Below are 19,596 nucleotides of genomic sequence, written 5' to 3' on the forward strand. Positions count from 1 at the left end.
TATCTGGGTCTGGACAATATGTCCATCCTTATTCAACCTTTTAGACTTTTACAATGATATCTGGGTCTGGACAATGTGTCCATCCTTATTCAACCTTTTAGACTTTTACAATGATATCTGGGTCTGGACAATGTGTCCATCCTTATTCAACCTTTTAGACTTTTACACTGATATCTGGGTCTGGACAATGTGTCCATCCTTATTCAACCTTTTAGACTTTTACACTGATATCTGGGTGTGGACAATATGTCCATCCTTATTCAACCTTTTAGACTTTTACACTGATATCTGGGTCTGGACAATGTGTCCATCCTTATTCAACCTTTTAGACTTTTACACTGATATCTGGGTCTGGACAATGTGTCCATCCTTATTCAACCTTTTAGACTTTTACACTGATATCTGGGTCTGGACAATGTGTCCATCCTTATTCAACCTTTTAGACTTTTACACTGATATCTGGGTCTGGACAATGTGTCCATCCTTATTCAACCTTTTAGACTTTTACACTGATATCTGGGTCTGGACAATGTGTCCATCCTTATTCAACCTTTTAGACTTTTACACTGATATCTGGGTCTGGACAATGTGTCCATCCTTATTCAACCTTTTAGACTTTTACACTGATATCTGGGTCTGGACAATGTGTCCATCCTTATTCAACCTTTTAGACTTTTACACTGATATCTGGGTCTGGACAATGTGTCCATCCTTATTCAACCTTTTAGACTTTTACACTGATATCTGGGTCTGGACAATGTGTCCATCCTTATTCAACCTTTTAGACTTTTACACTGATATCTGGGTCTGGACAATGTGTCCATCCTTATTCAACCTTTTAGACTTTTACACTGATATCTGGGTCTGGACAATGTGTCCATCCTTATTCAACCTTTTAGACTTTTACACTGATATCTGGGTCTGGACAATGTGTCCATCCTTATTCAACCTTTTAGACTTTTACACTGATATCTGGGTCTGGACAATGTGTCCATCCTTATTCAACCTTTTAGACTTTTACACTGATATCTGGGTCTGGACAATGTGTCCATCCTTATTCAACATTTTAGACTTTTACACTGATATCTGGGTCTGGACAATGTGTCCATCCTTATTCAACCTTTTAGACTTTTACACTGATATCTGGGTCTGGACAATGTGTCCATCCTTATTCAACATTTTAGACTTTTACACTGATATCTGGGTATGGACAATGTGTCCATCCTTATTCAACCTTTTAGACTTTTACACTGATATCTGGGTGTGGACAATGTGTCCATCCTTATTCAACATTTTAGACTTTTACACTGATATCTGGGTATGGACAATGTGTCCATCCTTATTCAACCTTTTAGACTTTTACACTGATATCTGGGTGTGGACAATATGTCCATCGTTATTTGACCTTTCTTGGATGACATCGGTGTCGGCGATCATGCAGCCACTCTAGGGCTGGTCGGTGTGAGTTCAAATTACCGTATTGTGGCAAATATAAGAAGACTGAATATAAGATGACCCCCATTTTTCAAGACTTGTTTTGGATAAACATGTCTATAAGACAAAATCTAGGGTGCTTCTTCTTCACTGGCTCGATTCAGAACACTGGTTTCAGCGATACGAGCGCCAATCTATCAACGCAGAAGTGTAAAGGCATGTGAAAACATGTCTAGAGAACCAGATTTAATACAACCCAATTTTTAGGATATTTTTACTGGAATAAAACACTGTCTTATATCCGGCACAATATCACGATTACTTAATTTTTTTTGTTATTTTTTGTTTAATATATGATGAAAATAGCAGATCTACAAGAGCACAAAATGTCACATTGCAATGTGGTGTATGCTTGTAGATCTGCTATTTTCACTATTCTATGTAGCATTGCACAACAAATTATAATTCAAGGTGTCTGTCTACACAAAACCTTTTTGCTGAGCATAGCTGCGAGGTGCTGTGAGCTTGTAGATCTCCTATTCTCAGCTAACGTTCGCCTCTGAGTAAGGACGCTAGGGTTCAAATGGTTAATGTAAAAAAAGAAAGAAAAAGTAACTCTGAGGACCCCCTAGGGGTCCCGGACCCCCCCTATTGAAGACACGTGCACTATTTGTGTCTGAAACGTGCGCTCCCTCCGGTGCAGTGCACGTGTCGCCAGGACATCGTGAAGATCTCCATGGACGCGTTTGTGCGTAAGTTCCAGCCCCACCGCTACAAGCTGTGGAAGGCGGGCAAAGACCACGCCCCCATCGACCACACCACGCCCACGCCGGTGGCTGCAGAGTACCTGAGGCCAGCAGAGGAGGACCTGAAGGAGAAACCCCGGTCAGTATTTTTTTTTTACACTTTTTTACTTATTCTTTTCACTTGGTCAGTACCTTTTTAAAACATTTAGGGCCTAGAATTATTGAATGCTTTAACTATTGAAAAATATCAGATCTACAAGCTCACAGCGCGGCACCGAGTGCCGCGCTGCGAGCTTGTAGACCTGATATTTTTGAAAAATCTTGAAAATGTGTGCACATTTTTTCAATATATATTTTTCGAAGCAAACTTTTGTAACTCAAATCTCTGCTTCCGGGGGGGTCCCTGGAATCATATATTTTGAGATGGGGGGTCCGTGGCCAAATACCTGTAATTTTGGGGGTCCTTGACATGAAAAGGTTTGAGAACAACTGATTTTTTTAATAGGAATTTAGTAGTTTGTTCAAATATCGGGTCAAGGATATTCAAAGACTTGCACACATTTTCATGATTTTTCAAAAAAATAGCAGATCTACAAGCTCGCAGCGTGGCACTCGGTGCTGCGCTGTGAGCTTGTATATCTGCGATTTTTCAATAGTTATGTTTTTCAAGATGGGATGGCATGATCCCCCGCTCAAAAAAACATGATGATCAGGTATTATTGCGACCGTAGGGAGCAAGTTTACTATGAGAACCGTCACAGCTTGACCGCATGTACCTGTATACGTGTAACGCCTGACACTGTGGTTCCCCTGACACATCACTGTGACATCACAGGTGACATCACAGTGATGTCAGATACTCAGAGCAGGGATCTCCATATATGGGCATAACAGGGATTCTGTTAGGGATCTCCATTTTTGGGCATAAAAGGGATTGTATCCCAGATGATGCACTGTTAGGATAACCACACTAACAGAATCCATTTATGGCCAAGACGTCTTACTGGTGATTATACAAGGAGGACGATTATTTTCCAAAAAAGTGTTTAAATAATGTTTGTATGCGGCCACATCCACCAGTTCATTACGTATGCCTGCTTGTCAGGTGGGTGGCGACCCACACCCACAGTGTTGGGTAGCCTATTGAATATTATTGCATATTTTATATAGTATAGTGGAGGGCGTTCACGAATAGTGATTTTTAGTATTCGAATAGTTGAATATTCGACAGGACTGGCCAAACTGTCAAATTTTAAGTAAGCAAGAGGCGAACATTGTGAAAATAGCCGATCTACATGCTCACAACGCCTTGTGTTGCGAGGCGTTGTGAGCATGTAGATCTGCTATTTTCACAATATTTATCTGCGGAACCGAGTCACATTAAATGTAATACCTACAATTCCAAGTCCTTGTCAGGGTGGGGGTCCCCAGTTCAAATATGTTTATTTTGGGGGTCACGGCCTAAAAAGGTTTGAGAACCCCTGGTATAGAGCATTAACAAATTCATCCACCAGGGGCATTGACAACTCATTCTTATGACTTCCTATCTAGCCAAGCTTTATAAACTATATCTTTTTTAAAGAAAAAACAATAAAAAAATAAATTAAAAAAATAATATTCGACTTTGGTGAACAACATCGAATAGTGACTTTGATATTTGAATATTCGAATATTCTAATATTTGGTGAATGCCCTAGTATAGTGTAAACTGTAAATAGAAACCATGGTTCATAAATGTGTTGTTTCCACTGTGCTGCAGTGAAGAGCGACGGAAGGCAACTAAACACCAGCATGATGCAGCAGTGGAGAGCCCAGTGGGAGGAGCCAAGAAGCTGTGTGAGCAAAAAAAGAAGGTTGGTAAAAAACCTTTCTTTATTTTGTAGTTTTTTTAGTAGTAGTATTATTATTTCTTTCAAAACGTTTTTTGTTTATTTGTATTTATCGGTGTTAGTTTGATGTGTGGTAGGCAGGGATAACATACAAAATGGTCCGATAAAATGGTGAGCTTTGTGAACTTGTAGAGCTATTTTCACTGTTATGAGACAATCATTTGACAACAGGATTTAAAACTGCCACAGTTAACCCATTTAGAACGGGTACACATTATAGTGTATTATTATTTTATGCTTTAACTATTGAAAAATGGCAGATTGCTGCGAGCTTGTAGATCTGCTATTTTTTGAAAAAATCATGAACATTTGAATTTTGACCTGAAGTGGAATCCTTCTAAGGTTTTTGGGGAAAAAAAATATGTTTCTATGTCAGCAATCAGGCCAGCCATCGTCAAAGAAAAGGTCCTTTTCACTTAACTGCAGTGGTGCTCAAACTTTTTCATGTGAAGGACCCCCAAAATGATATGTATTTGGCCTCGGACCCCCATCTCAAAATATTTAGTTCCAGTGACCACCCAGAAGCAAAATTTTAGTTACAAACGTTCGCTTTGAAAATACATATATTCAAAGATTTGCACACATTTGTACGACTTTTTCAAAAATAGCAGATCTACAAGCTCGCAGCGCGTGAGCTTGTATATCTGCTATTTTTCAACAGTTAAAGCTGTCAATAATTCTAGGCCTAAATGGGCTTGTAGTGTGCTGCAGAACAGGGCAACGTGAATGCGCGTGATCACCGTTAGAAAACATTGTAAAATTCCCAGAAAACGCTGGCACCGAATAGCTAAGATTATTTGAAAATAGCTGGCAGCCTCCTCTATGAAACACTGACCACTAAAACAAAGGGAATTTTCTACTACTACTAAGTTAGTTTTGTAAACACACATTGGCAGTTTACTTATTGTAATTTGTTTTATTTCAGTTTATTCAAATGTTTCCTCAATAGTAGTGTTTTGTTCAGTTCAGTTTTAGCTAACCACTTAACTCATACAGTGCCAATTAAATCTAGTAAACATGATTTCAATCGCGATTTTGCATGTTCCACCCCCCATACAACCCCATCTTTCAAACATGGCAGCCATTTTTGTTTACATCTGAAGAAAACATTATGGCTGATAAATCATGAATGCCTGAACGGATTTCCAATCTTTTTTTTTTGTTTGAAAGCTGTGAACAGCCTGCACAAACATGGTGCATGATCTGTGCATGGGCGTGCATGATCTGTGCACTATAAATTACATGGGAGTCTATGGAGGCTTCTGGCACTAGTGCCACTCGAGGGGCATTTTAAATTGGCAGTAAGTGAGTTAATCAGGCGTGTCGCACCAAATCCTGGGCCCTGGGTACAAGAATTCACTGTGGGCCCCCCATGAATGTTCTTCATAGGAGGAGGGTGTTTAACCCATTTAGACTGGGGACACAGTATTACACGTTTTTTTGTGCTTTAACTATTGAAAAATAGCAGATATACAAGCAGATATTGAAGTGCAAAGCGGCTTGGTGTAGCCCGGCCGTAAGGCCCCTCCACCCTGGGCCCTAGTAACTCAGTCCCACTTTCCCCCCCTTGTGACGCCCCTATCCGTAACCCCGCAACAGAAACAGCAGCACGTTGCAGCAGTGGAGATGCCAGCAGGTGGCGCCACTCCGGCGCATGAGCGTCAGGAGACACACAAGGTCCTGGAGAAGAAGAAAGCCAAGCCGAGCCACAAGCAGCAGAAGAAGAAGAAGAAGACTGAAGCCTCCATCACACCAGAGAAAGGTACAGAAAGTAGTGGAACAAGACCTTCTCTCCCAGGCAGAGTCCTGCAACGGGTCGGGGCCCCGTGGGTACCCGACGGGTACCCGTGTTTGACGGGTAGAAACGGGCGGAATATATACTATTATAAATGTGCGGGTGCGGGGACGGGCAGTGCGCGACTAAACACAGGCGGTTGACATTTTACTGTGAAAATCAGACAACTGTTTCTGCCTAAAACAACGTCACAAGAGCGCACACAGTGAGCAGCAGGACAGAACCACAGCATCATAACAGCACTGTTTAGCCTAAACTTCAAGTCACACACATGGAGCGGCTGCCGGCTGGAGCGCACACAGTCACAGGAGGACACAGACACACAACTGAATAAAGTGGGCGTGAGTGAACTGCTTGCCTAGCGCCATGTAGTTGCCCAAACTAATATGATTTGGTCTTTAGCCTACATCTCATTAAACCTTAATATGCATACCTACAAGTCTGACAGTGTCAGATCATGATACAATTTTAAATGATTATGATTGGTTTTAAAGGTTGTTCTACTTCATCCAAATAATAATATTAATAATATGCTTAATAACAGCATTTTCCGACGGCGACGCGTGCAGGGACGATCAACTATGGAGTGAAAATAGAGTGCGATGCCATTGGAAGAACGCACGCATGGCTGTAGGCTATTTACTTTAATGCATGTAATCACGTAACGGGGCAGGCAACAGGTCCTTTTTTGACGGGTGGGACGGATCTGGTTTTGATTTTTATATAATCACAGGTAGACGGGCGGGGCGGGCGCGAGTTGTCAAAATTGGACCCGTGCAGGACTCTGCTTCCAGGCAGGTGCACAGATAGGCATCAAAGGAGGCTTGAGCCCCTGCCATTTTATCCGTCTGTAAAAAGTGCCCTCTACAGACCATGAATGCAGTTTTTACTATGGTGAAAGAAATGCAAATGGCCCTCTTTCCATGCCATATCTGAAGGCAGCATTCAAGAGAATTGCCTTGTCCAAACTCTCCTGAACTTGAATGCAGTATCTTATGTTGAAATAATTTCTCTCTCTGTGTAGGAATCAAGCATTGAAAATAGCCGACCTCCAAGCTCACAACGCGTCGCAGCGCGACACGTTGTTGTCACATTCTACCTGCCCTCATAATCGTACATCTTACACAATTAGGGATCCCTTTCTTAATTTTTGCTAATGTTTTTTTTTTTTTTTTTTTTTTTTTTTGTTGTTGCAGTAATGGAAACGAAACGTGGAGATATTTGTCCACGTTTTCTTTTTTTCTTTTCTTTTTTTACTATAATTCGTCCTGGGCAGTGACTCGCGGTCCGGACATGGAAGACTAATTGAGGACTCCTGCACTATGCACTAGTAATTGGCTCTATACTTGTGTGCTTCCTTGTTGTGATCCACAGTTCCAGAGCCGGTCAAGGTCAAGCCAGAGCCCAAGAAGAGCAGAGACGCCAAACCCCAAACGCCCAAATCACACAGCAAGACCACCGCCAAGAAAACCCCCAACAGGTAGGCTGCTGCTGCTCCCCATCATCACACTGGGCTTGGCCATTAATCGCCATACCAATGATTTGCAATTAGCGATTTTACAACTGTGTTATGGTCAGGGACGTGCTGGCCATTGGGAAAAGCGGGTCAACTCCCGAACGGCCGGTTCATTCCCGGCCGGTCCGGGCCGGCCATTAGGAAACGATTAAAAATAAAATGTCGTTCCATTTTGGGGGCTGGGCGGCCAATAAAGTAAATCGTCACTGTCGGGCAGAAACCTTGTATCTCCAAGTTTTAAATTTGTACATTTGTTCGCAAAGCAAAGCCCTGCTTCATCATACAAGGCCGTCGCACAAAAGTAGTGAAAACAGACGATCTACAAGCACACGACGCCTCGCAGTGCGAGGCGTTGTGTGCTTGTAGATCGGCTGTTTTCACTAGTTTAAATCATTTTTAAAATGATAAATACAAAACAAACGGTTTTGGACATACAAGGTTTCCACCCGACAACAACGAAATATAATTCATGTACAGTAAGTGGCCCACTGGCTTGTCACTTGTCATGATCTAAAATGGCAAATCTTTGAGTAGCAGCAGCGCTATAGAGAGATCTCTCTATAGCGCGCAATGAGGGCCTCTCCAACTCTTTTTCCCGGGCTGAATCAGGGGCCCAGCACGTCCCTGGTTATGGTAATTCTTTTAGTTTCTGGTAGCCTTTTAGGCTTTGTAAATAGAAAGAAAAAGAGAAAAAAAGGAGAGTTAACATGATATAATAAATCCATATTTATATATCCATATCCTTACTGTTTTGTATAACTGTGATGTTTGTATGTTTTTAGTTTTTTGTTATTTGTTATATCCATGAGTTGAATACCTAGGACTTCCGACGTAAAAAAGACTGTAAAAAGACTTATTTGGGATGTTCCTTTTAAGCAGGGTGTTTAACTGTACTACATTCTTTTAACACATGGGCTGCTAAGGTTTATAACATTTATAGCTGTTGCTGCTGCCACCATTGACTTACGCTTTGTTTTGACGTGCCTCGCAAGCTTCGTGCGTGTGCATTTGTTTACAAACGCTCGCGAAACTAAAATCCAAAAATCGCGGTAAAATCGCGGTAAAGTGTCGCCATGAAAACAATCAGCTCTCTGCTTCCCTGGGGCTGTTTTCATGTCATTCTTAGATAAAGCCGTTCTTATGTTTCAAAGTAGAATCTAAAGCAATGTTAAGTCCTTCCGTGATGTCTTCCCCAGAGGGGCTGCCTGCATTGACTGGGTGACGTAATGACTCAGGTCATTCAAAGGGCAGCTGCAGTCTCAAAAAGTTAACTGTTTGTTGCCTCGTGTGTGAACGAGATAACTTCCTGTGGCAGGGGGACACCTAGTGGCCTTAACTCGTCCCTGAACGAGTTTGGCTCCCCAAGTGTTAATGTATTGACTATACTTGTTATGTTCTCCACTTTGTCTAATAAAATACTCAATCAATCATTATACAAAGCAATGACAATGACCGGAACCAGTAACCAAAATAGTTATTATTTAATAAAATTGTAATGATGATGATAATAATAATACTGCTTATTATGAAAATGTTATGAATAAATAGCCAATCTACAGGCTCACAACATGTCACACCGCGACGTGTTGTGAGCTTTTAAAGGTGATACACCATGCATTTAAAAAGTATTTATGTCTTATTGTTTATGTCCCAAAAACGTTTTTCAAAAGGTTTGAGGCTAAATTACCACTCCTGAATAGAGAGCCGCTCTCATTTTCAGCTGCAGTACCACCTTTGGCCTGAACTGCAGAAGGTGCTAGTGGGACCCCAAAAAAAGGTTTTAAAATGGGAAAAGTGAAATTTCATGGTGTATCACCTTTAAATAGGGTTTCCCACTCACTCCTCTTCTTTTGGGCTTTCCACTATGTTAACACATAGGACGCCATCATAGGGTTAATGGAACTCACCGGGACGCGTGTGCGCGCGACGTGCGTCCATACATCGGCTCGGGTGATGGTCCCGCATCATAACGTTAACGTGGTCTTGTATAATCCAATTCAATGTGTGATCGCGTCGTTCCATCAAGACATCATTGCGGGCAGGCCCCGTTCACATAACATGGAGCTTGAATGAGCTCTGTTTACCAGCGCTCTGCGCGCGTCATGCACGTCACCAGCATGCGTCATCAGTGAGCGCCGCTGAGGCTTATGGGTAATGTAGTGTTTTTGCTAATCTGGCGATAGAATAGTAATATTGATTATTATTTATATTGGTAGAAACGCCAGGAACGCCAATTTTGATATAAAGATGTTTCCAGACGTCTTTTTGGCTATTTTCACAGCCAATGTGTTAAAACGATGAAGCAAAAGAAATGCTTTCATCTCAAACAACTGTGATGAAGTGGTTTTGTCGTGGTTGTGACAGTTCTACCAACAGACGGAGCCCGGCCAGGAGGAAAGACAGGCGGAAAGACAAGAATGGCTCCGCCTCTGTGGAGGCGTGTCCTCTTGAAGCCCCTCCCTCCCACGTACAGGCTTCGCCGCTACGCTCCGAACAAGGTTCTTATACTAATGAATGGTTCATTAGGTTCATTAGTTTGACTTTTTTTACAATGTCAGTTTAGTTGTTGTTAAAGTGGGCTTGCTAGCTTTGTTTAGTTTTATATGTTAAAAGGTTTAGTTTTAGTTGAGGTTTTATTTGATTTAGTTAAAATTAAGGAATTATTGTTTGCCTTGTTTTTAGTTTCTTTTGGGAATCTTGGATTCATGTCAATGTGTGTTATCAGATACTTAACCACTTGAACCGTCAATGCTTAATAAACTTGACCTTTCACTCTGTACTTAGTCTGCTCTTTCTCCCCTCTACACCAAACCTCTTTGCCAAAAATAGCCGATCTACAAGCTCACAACGCCTCGCAGCGCGAGGCGTTGCGAGCTTGTAGATCTGCTATTTTTGGCTAAAGTTCTCAGAATATGGACACTAGGGTTCAAGTGGTTAACATAAGAAAAAGGAGAAAAAAAGGTTTCTATCATTCAAAGATTTGGAGGACCCTCTGTAGTAACATTGGGGCCCCCCTAGGGGTCCCCAATGTTATAGTATGAACCCCCTCTCTCTGCCTCTCGTACTGAGGGGAGGGGGAGTTACGTAGTATACCTTTTTTCCCAATTCTAGTTGTGCTTATTTGTGAAGTTTGCATAGGAAAAGGTACAGTTTCATGATGTTACAGTTTACTGATAGGTCACCTAAAAGGAGATCCTAGAAAAGACTAAGCTTATTTCCATAAGAAACCATTAAAGTATCTCATATAACATTGAATGACAGACGGATAGAACACAGTACTATGCAGTAGATATAGTAAAAAAGTAGTAAATACAAATAAAATAAACAGTGCAAAAAATATATACAGGTAAATGCAAAGAAGGCTCAGGGGAGGCTGGGCTAGGTTTGTTATTGCCAGTTGCGAATCGCTGCCACCTGTAAGTGGTTTTTCAGGGCGATTTTAAAGGATGCTAGTGATCCACACTCCTTTAAGGCCTTCGGTAGGGCGTTCCACATTTTGGTTGTATAGCAGAAGAACGAGTTTGACACTGTGTAATGACCGTGTTGTCTCAGGGAGGACAGAGGACAGTGAGGAGGACAGCAGCCCGCCCCAGCATGTCTTCCAGAGGACACTGAGCCCGGCCGATGTCCTCCATGTCCACAGCTACGCCAAGGGAGACTACACTGAGGGAGAGCTCCCTCCACCCAGGTGAGACATGTCAAAGACCCCCACGTTGATACACAGGGTTCCCACGGTCATGAAATTCCTGGAAATATTTTGAAATTAGAAGAAAAAAAAATCCATTACTGGAAAAGTTTTGGAATTCACTCTTTGTCAAGTCCCACCCCATGTCGTTCTGTTTCTAGGTGGGACAACAAAGCCAGGGAAGAATATTTTTTATAATGGAAGTGAATGGGGAAAAAGTCCCATTATTGCTATTTAAAGTACCAAAAGAAACGTGATATTAACTCATTGAGTGCCAATCCCGAACTAGTTCGGCTTTATTAGCGTATCGTAGTGTGCCGATCCCGAACAAGTTCGGCTTTTAAAAAAAAAAAAAAAAAAAAAAAAAAAAAAATTTTTTTTTTTTTTTGAAAAAATTTTTTTTGAATTTTTTTTTTTTTTTTTTGGACCCCATCAAATCTGGTGAACATGATTTCAATCGCGATTTTGCATGTTCCACCCCCATACAACCCCATCTAACATACAGGGCAGCCATTTTTGTTTACATTACATGTAAAACATAATGGCGATTATCTCAAGAATGCCTGAACGGATTTCCAATCGGATTTTTTTGTTTGAAAGCTGTGAACAAACTGCACAAATCCACTCCAATGCAATCCAGGATTGCATTGGATTTTTTAGAGCTCATTCTTCTCTGTTTTTTTCCCATGCATGAGGTGTGCAAGGTTTAATCATGGCTAAGTTGACGAAAATAAGGCTTCTAAAATGCTTGGTAGCCAATAGCTAACTTCAAGCTAACTTCATCCTCTTCCTGTACATGCACAAAGGAAAGTGTCCTTTCCTTTGTAAAAAAAGTCATGGCTCCAGGGCTTGGGCATGCATTACCAGCATATCTCTATTATTCTCTGGTCACTGGGCGCCCTCTAGTGGTGATAGGCTGGCACTCAATGAGTTAATCAAAAAGGAACATAAAAGTACAGTAGTTACATTGCAAAACAGGGGTTTTTCCCCCGAAAATACATGTTTTAATTAGTTTAATCCTCTGAAACAGGCAGAGGACAGAGAAGTGAGAGAGCGCAGTGCATCTTGGGTGACTCACAATGACCAGGAAGTTAATGTTATGTTAAGCATTGGAAGTATTATGTTGTTGTTTTAGTTTAGTAAGCACATGCATTACATATTTTGCTTCCTTGGGAACGTGGGTAAGCCCTATTCAGGGGGCTTCAACATTTTTCAGGCCAAGGACCCCTTAGCTGAGAGAGAGAGATGAAGCAGGGACCCCCCCACTACATTTTGGATAAATAATAAATTCAGATCCCTAGAATTGGGACACGAGGGTTCAAGTTTAATGTAAAAAATAATTAAAAGAGAAGCTTTGTCGCACGGTGCCATGGCATTGGTCCGAAATCTCATTCATATTCATTGTTCCTGCATCCCATTAGTCAGAATCTGGTGATGTTAACCTGGTGGAAATACTATGCCTAAACCTAAACCTAACCCTAACCCTAACCTCAGTAAAACTATGCCTAAACCTAACCCTAACCTCAGTAAAACTATGCCTAAACCTAAACCTAACCCTAACTAAATTCGGACTAATGAGATTTCTGCCTAGGTAGTCCCCTGTCGCACAGCACCCCCCTGCAGCATCTCTGAGGGGTCCCAGACTCCCAGTTGTAGCCCCATGCTTTTGTGATGTCAATACATTATTACACTGATTGGTTGAATGCTTGATTCTGATTGGTCAAGCGCTGAAATCAGCAGTGAATTATAGGAGAATAATGACCTCTCCGCTCTATAATGCACCACTGCCTCATCAACGGCTCAGAGCACCTGCTGCATTCAGGCTGCGTGAATTTAGTGCCGTATCCAACATGTCAGCCATGTAAACAAACACACAGCGTCATTTACAACTAAAAGTTGCTCTCAAGAATGTTTTGAAAACATTTGAGGCGAGAAATAGACGACGCAGTATCAGAACATTTTAGCAGTCTGTAAACAAGGAAATACTTACTTTAGTTTTTAGTTTTTAGTCAAATTATTAATTGTATTGTGTAGCCGATGTAATAAGTGCTATAACGTCTTGCTGCTTGGTCATTATGGGTTAATATGGACACTTCAGCCTGTCGTGTCCATATTAACACATAATGACCGCGCAGTAAGACGTTATCGCATACACAACATGTCCTCCACCATGCAGGGAGGACGTGAAGAGTGACAGCAGTGACAGTGACACCGTGGTGAGGAAGGAGGAGCGACCGCCAGTGAAGAGAGCAGTGAAGGAGCTGCCAGCAGTGAAGAGAGCTGTGAAGGACCTTCCACAAGTAAAGAGAGCAGTAAAGGACCTTCCGCAAGTAAAGAGAGCAGTAAAGGACCTTCCACAAGTAAAGAGAGCAGTAAAGGACCTTCCGCAAGTAAAGAGAGCAGTAAAGGACCTTCCGCAAGTAAAGAGAGCAGTAAAGGACCTGCCACCAGTCAAGAGGGCAGTGAAGGACCTGCCGCCAGCGGTGGAGAAAGTTAAAGTAACTATACCGCAATGTAGAAATACTACAAGTACCTGTAGTCTAGGGCATTCACGAATAGTGATTTTTAGTATTCAAATTATTCGACCTCAAAGTATTCAAATAGTCGAATATTCGACAGCACTGGCCAAACTGTCAAATATTAAGTAAGCAAGAGGCGAACATTGTGAAAATAGCCAATCTACATGCTCACAACGCCTCGCAACGCGAGGCGTTGTGAGCATGTAGATCCGCTATTTTCACAATATTTATCTGTGGAACCGAGTCACATTAAATGTAATACCTACAATTCCAAGTGCTTGTCAGGGTGGGGGTCCCCAGTTCAAATATGTTTATTTTGGGGGTCACAGCCTAAAAAGGTTTGAGAACTCCTGAGCATTAACAAATTCATCCACCAGGGGCATTGACAACTCATTCTTATGACTTCCTATCTAGCCACGCTTTATAAACTATAAGAGAAGAAAACAAATATATACCGGTAAGTGAATATTCGAATTCGGTGAACAACGTCGAATAGTGACTTTGATATTTGAATATTCGAATATTTGGTGAATGCACTATTGTAGTCCTGTATTCAACTTTTTACTGACATTTTACAGTAAAAGTGCAACAGGATAATAATTTAGAAACTCCAAAACTCTCACAGTGTAAAAACCAAGGAGTACTGTTCTGAAAAGGTTATGAGTTGTTGTTGGTTTTTACGTCCGGTGACACCTCAGACGCGCCTCCTCAGGAGACTTGGCTCAGAGTTCTGAAGCCATTTGTTTTGGCGCTGGGGAACCTGTTGCGACCGCATGCCCTTGCTGACGTCCATCCCAGGCAGGGGTGAATGTTTACAAAACCATTGTGACTTTAAACTAAATGCAACCATTCTGAATTAATTGAAAACACATGTCCTTGGTTCTGGTGACTGGTATTGTCTCTCTAATGCGCAAGGGGCTGTGCTTTTTCAATTTTTTTATGTATTTTTTTTTATAATGTTTTGGGACAATGAAAAAAATAAAATAAAGCATGCCTTGCTCTCACATTAGAATGACGATATCATTCATCAGAACCATGTGTTTTCAATGAATCCATCATGGTTAAATTGTTTAAAGTTACTATGGGTTTGTATAGTCACAGGCCCATAGCTCAAAGAAAGGGTTTGGACCTGTGATGTAATGACATACTTTTTATTTTAGTTTTTTTTTTCTTTTTCGATTCATTTGGTCATTAAGGTACACAGAATGAGAGGCCTGCTCTGCCGGAAACATTGCGTAAATAAGTTATGGCCATTTCTATATTCACAAAGTGATCACTCATTAAAAAAGTGAGTCCCCACAGTTTTGTGGGGACTTTTTTTTGCAATGTTTACAGCAGAGCAAGCCTCTCATTCTATGCCTCTCATTCGATGTAAGACTTAATGACCAAAAAAAAAAAAGAAATTTAAAAGTATGTCATGACATCACCTGTGGCTCCCATACTAATAGGAACAAGTGGATGAAAATAATATTGCATCAGGAATGGGAGAAATATCCCCAAATCTCCATGAATTTAAGGCTTCATGGGATGAGTAATTACATTGATGTAGGAGTAAAGTAATTGTGGGCGTGCCGTGAACCAGGGCAGGAATTTCATGAAGACCATGGCTGTCGTTGCCCCTCAGTTTGGCCATGTGCCCCTCAAACCAATGGCATGACCTGAGGCCACAGTGGCCTTAATGCCCCTCAAACCAATGGCATGACCTGAGTCCACAGTGGCCTTAATGCCCCTCAAACCAATGGCATGACCTGAGTCCACAGTGGCCTTAATGCCCCTCAAACCAATGGCATGACCTGAGTCCACAGTGGCCTTAATGCCCCTCAAACCAATGGCATGACCTGAGTCCACAGTGGCCTTAACTCTCTCCCAGCCATTTACAATAGGCTTGTGCGCCTATACTGCCAGGAATTTTATTAATTTCCAAGTTAGCTTTAATCTAACCCAACAGGGATCATATTGTTGTTGAATGTAGTACTAGTACTATCCACTAGAGTGTGCCCAACGATAATCTCCTAGAGTCTGGACTAGCGAGTGGACAGCAGTAGACCCATAATGGCGGCGCCCATTGGCGGCCATTATGTCTCCCGGTCCGCCGAACGGGAGCTATAAAACACGATCCGAACGTCGTGCACACTCCATTTACACTCGTTTTTGCTCTTGAGTGACCAATCTGTCAGTCCAGCCATTTTTTTCCGAATGAAAATCGGTCTAGATATGGTAAAGTTTGATAAGAAAAACGTCAACATTCAATGCTGTAAAAAGGCCCATTCTATGTTATGGCCGAACGACTTCCGGGTTACGTCATCGATGATGTCACTTCCTTCGAATATGTAACTTTAGACTAAAATTAAGCTAGAAAGGTCATTTATAGCTCAAAAAATGTCAAAAAAATACCAAAATGATCAGAAAATGATCCCCAAGGCGACGTTAGGCGATCTGGCTGCCTCACCCTCCTCAAAATGGCGATGGAAGGCGATTTGGCTGTGAACTAGTTAATGCCCCTCAAACCAATGGCATGACCTGAGTCCACAGTGGCCTTAATGCCCCTCAAACCAATGGCATGACCTGAGGCCACAGTGGCCTTAATGCCCCTCAAACCAATGGCATGACCTGAGTCCACCGTGGCCTTAATGCCCCTCAAACCAATGGCATGACCTGAGTCCACAGTGGCCTTAATGCCTCTCAAACCAATGGCATGACCTGAGTCCACCGTGGCCTTAATGCCCCTCAAACCAATGGCATGACCTGAGTCCACAGTGGCCTTAATGCCCCTCAAACCAATGGCATGACCTGAGGCCACAGTGGCCTTAATGCCCCTCAAACCAATGGCATGACCTGAGGCCACAGTGGCCTTAATGCCCCTCAAACCAATGGCATGACCTGAGTCCACAGTGGCCTTAATGCCCCTCAAACCAATGGCATGACCTGAGTCCACAGTGGCCTTAATGCCCCTCAAACCAATGGCATGACCTGAGTCCACAGTGGCCTTAATGCCCCTCAAACCAATGGCATGACCTGAGTCCACAGTGGCCTTAATGCCCCTCAAACCAATGGCATGACCTGAGTCCACAGTGGCCTTAATGCCCCTCAAACCAATGGCATGACCTGAGGCCACAGTGGCCTTAATGCCCCTCAAACCAATGGCATGACCTGAGGCCACCGTGGCCTTAATGCCCCTCAAACCAATGGCATGACCTGAGGCCACAGTGTCCTTAATGCCCCTCAAACCAATGGCATGACCTGAGGCCACCGTGGCCTTAATGCCCCTCAAACCAATGGCATGACCTGAGGCCACCGTGGCCTTAATGCCCCTCAAACCAATGGCATGACCTGAGACCACCGTGTCCTTAATGCCCCTCAAACCAATGGCATGACCTGAGGCCACAGTGGCCTTAAGGCCTAACAAAAAAAAACATTGGTTTCCGGTTGGCGACCGACCCTATTAAATACGTGCGACCCAGATGATTTTATTGGCATTTGGAGTGAAAAAAATAAAAAATAAAGTCAAAATCCGACGAGTCGATCAAAAACGTCTTACAAAAAATATATTTGGTGCGACCACATTCGCGAAGTCAGGACCTGTCCCCGGTTCCCGAGGCTAAACTAATGTGAGTTACGTTACAACTTGTATTCCTCCAGTCCAAACACACACAGACACACAAGCACACACACAATCGGGGGACAAATTGCGTGGCCACTCAGTCACTGACTGGCAGCGGTAGCCACGCTAGCAACGTTAGCAACGTTAGCAGCCCAGCCACCAGTACAGCTGAGAACTGTATAGCCACCACAGAGAGACGTGAGTTGGAGACGAAACATTTATGACAGCGTGGGATTCATCTGAAAGACTGTACGGCAACAGCGCTTGAGTGAATGCGGACTCCCGTGCGACACTGCATGTCTGCAAGTACGACTGCGTCTCTCTCTCTCGCTCGCTCGTCGAGTTGTGTTCTTTTGTCAAATCTAAGCTGGAAAATCTAACACTTCCTGTAGCCGATCTCTTCAGAATAAGATATGTTGCGCTATAGCAGCAATAAGACTTCCAGATTTCTATAGCAGCAATAAGACTTCCAGATTTCTTATTACAATAAGACTTCCAGCCGGTGGTCGACTTCTTAATCTCTTCAGAATAAGAGTATCCTAAAAGAAATTGAAATATGATTTCATTTGCATGATTCATTAAAACTGTAAATTAAACATTAAAATTAAATTTAAAAAATATGTTTTAAATGATTCATTAACTCACTTACTGCCAATTTAAAATGCCCCTCGAGTGGCACTAGTGCCAGAAGCCTCCATAGACTCCCATGTAATTTATAGTGCACAGATCATGCACGCCCATGCACAGATCATGCACCATGTTTGTGCAGGCTGTTCACAGCTTTCAAACAAAAAAAAAAGATTGGAAATCCGTTCAGGCATTCATGATTTATCAGCCATAATGTTTTCTTCAGATGTAAACAAAAATGGCTGCCATGTTTGAAAGATGGGGTTGTATGGGGGGTGGAACATGCAAAATCGCGATTGAAATCATGTTTACTAGATTTAATTGGGTCCAAAAAAAAAAAAAAAAAAAATGTTTTTCTTTTTTTTTTTTCTAAGTAAGTCGCCCAAAGTCGCTTGGCAGGGAACTCCATAGTGAGAAAGTTGCTCTAAAAGTCGCCTGGCACTGTATGAGTTAAAACTGTAAATTAAACATGAAAAAAAAAAAAATACCTACCCATCCTTCCCATGAGGAAATAAAATAAAATTCCTTGCTACCCATCATGCCCACAAAAAAATAAAAATAAAAAATAAAATAAAATAAATTCCCTACCTACTCAGCCCTAAAATGGCAGCCAACCGGAAGCCAATGTTTTTTTTTGTTAGGCCTAATGCCCCTCAAACCAATGGCATGACCTGAGGCCACAGTGGCCTTAATGCCCCTCAAACCAATGGCATGACCTGAGGCCACAGTGGCCTTAATGCCCCTCAAACCAATGGCATGACCTGAGGCCACAGTGGCCTTAATGCCCCTCAAACCAATGGCATGACCTGAGGCCACAGTGGCCTTAATGCCCCTCAAACCAATGGCATGACCTGAGGCCACAGTGGCCTTAACTCAATTGCTGCCATTTAACAATACCTTCGTACTCTCATATGCCCCTGTCTCCATAGACTTCCATGTAATTCATAGTGCACGGATCATGCACACCCATGCCTAGATAATGCACCACGTGTGTCCACATTGCTCACAGCTTTCAAACAAAAAAATCCGAATGGAAAGCCGTTCAGGCATTCATGAGATAACAGCCATTATGTTTTCCTAAAATGTAAACAAAGATGGCTGCCATGTTTTAAAGATGGGGTTGCTATGGGGGTTAAACATGCAATTTCGCGATTGCTATCATGCCTACTACATTTTTTGGGGTCATTTTTATTTTATTTTTTTCAAAAACGGGAAATTTCCGGGTTCTACGGGCGTGGCAGGGCGGTACAACGGGATTTTTCCGGGATTTTCGGCCATAGCAGCATCTTGTATCTCCGAGTTTCAAATGTGTATGTTTCTTCGCAAAGTAAAGCCCTGCTTCATCATACAAGGCTGTCGCACAACAGTAGTGAAAACAGCAGATCTACAAGCACACAACGCCTTGCGGTGCGAGGCGTTGTGTGCTTGTAGATCGGCTGTTTTCACTGGTTTAAATCATTTTTAAAATTATAAATACAATACTGTCTTTCAAGCAGTTTCAAGGGGCACACTTGACCCTTCTCAGGGGCACACCAAAGGTCCCCAGGCACAGTGGTTGAGAAACACTGATGTAGACAGTAGACACCGGTGTCTCTTTCTTGTCATGTAGACACCAGTGTCTTTTGTTGAGATTCTGAAATCTTAACTCCCCCGAGTCCCCATCTTTAAACCAATCCAGTGGCTTTGATTGGTGCAGGGCTGAGCATTATTTGATGGCCTTCCTGCCCTGGCATTTGGCCTTTGCGCCCTCAAAAAATGCACCAAAGGCCATGCAAGTGGCCTTG

At 42.4% G+C, this 19,596-nt stretch overlaps 1 protein-coding gene across 1 annotated transcript in view; it reads left to right on the top strand.

Annotated features, from left to right (window-relative positions):
• Positions 1-19,596, top strand: part of kdm4aa (lysine (K)-specific demethylase 4A-a) — a 72,368-nt gene that overhangs the window by 23,233 nt on the left and 29,539 nt on the right. The window contains exons 9-15 of the mRNA XM_080723200.1: positions 2,138-2,319; positions 3,940-4,033; positions 5,669-5,831; positions 7,239-7,344; positions 9,745-9,878; positions 10,933-11,068; positions 13,242-13,563. Of these exons, the coding sequence (XP_080579326.1) occupies positions 2,138-2,319; positions 3,940-4,033; positions 5,669-5,831; positions 7,239-7,344; positions 9,745-9,878; positions 10,933-11,068; positions 13,242-13,563 (1,137 nt within the window). The remainder of the gene's footprint in view (positions 1-2,137; positions 2,320-3,939; positions 4,034-5,668; positions 5,832-7,238; positions 7,345-9,744; positions 9,879-10,932; positions 11,069-13,241; positions 13,564-19,596) is intronic.

Source organism: Nannobrachium achirus (genome assembly GCF_963921795.1).
Source record: "Nannobrachium achirus genome assembly, chromosome: 1".
Lineage (NCBI taxonomy): Eukaryota > Metazoa > Chordata > Actinopteri > Myctophiformes > Myctophidae > Nannobrachium > Nannobrachium achirus.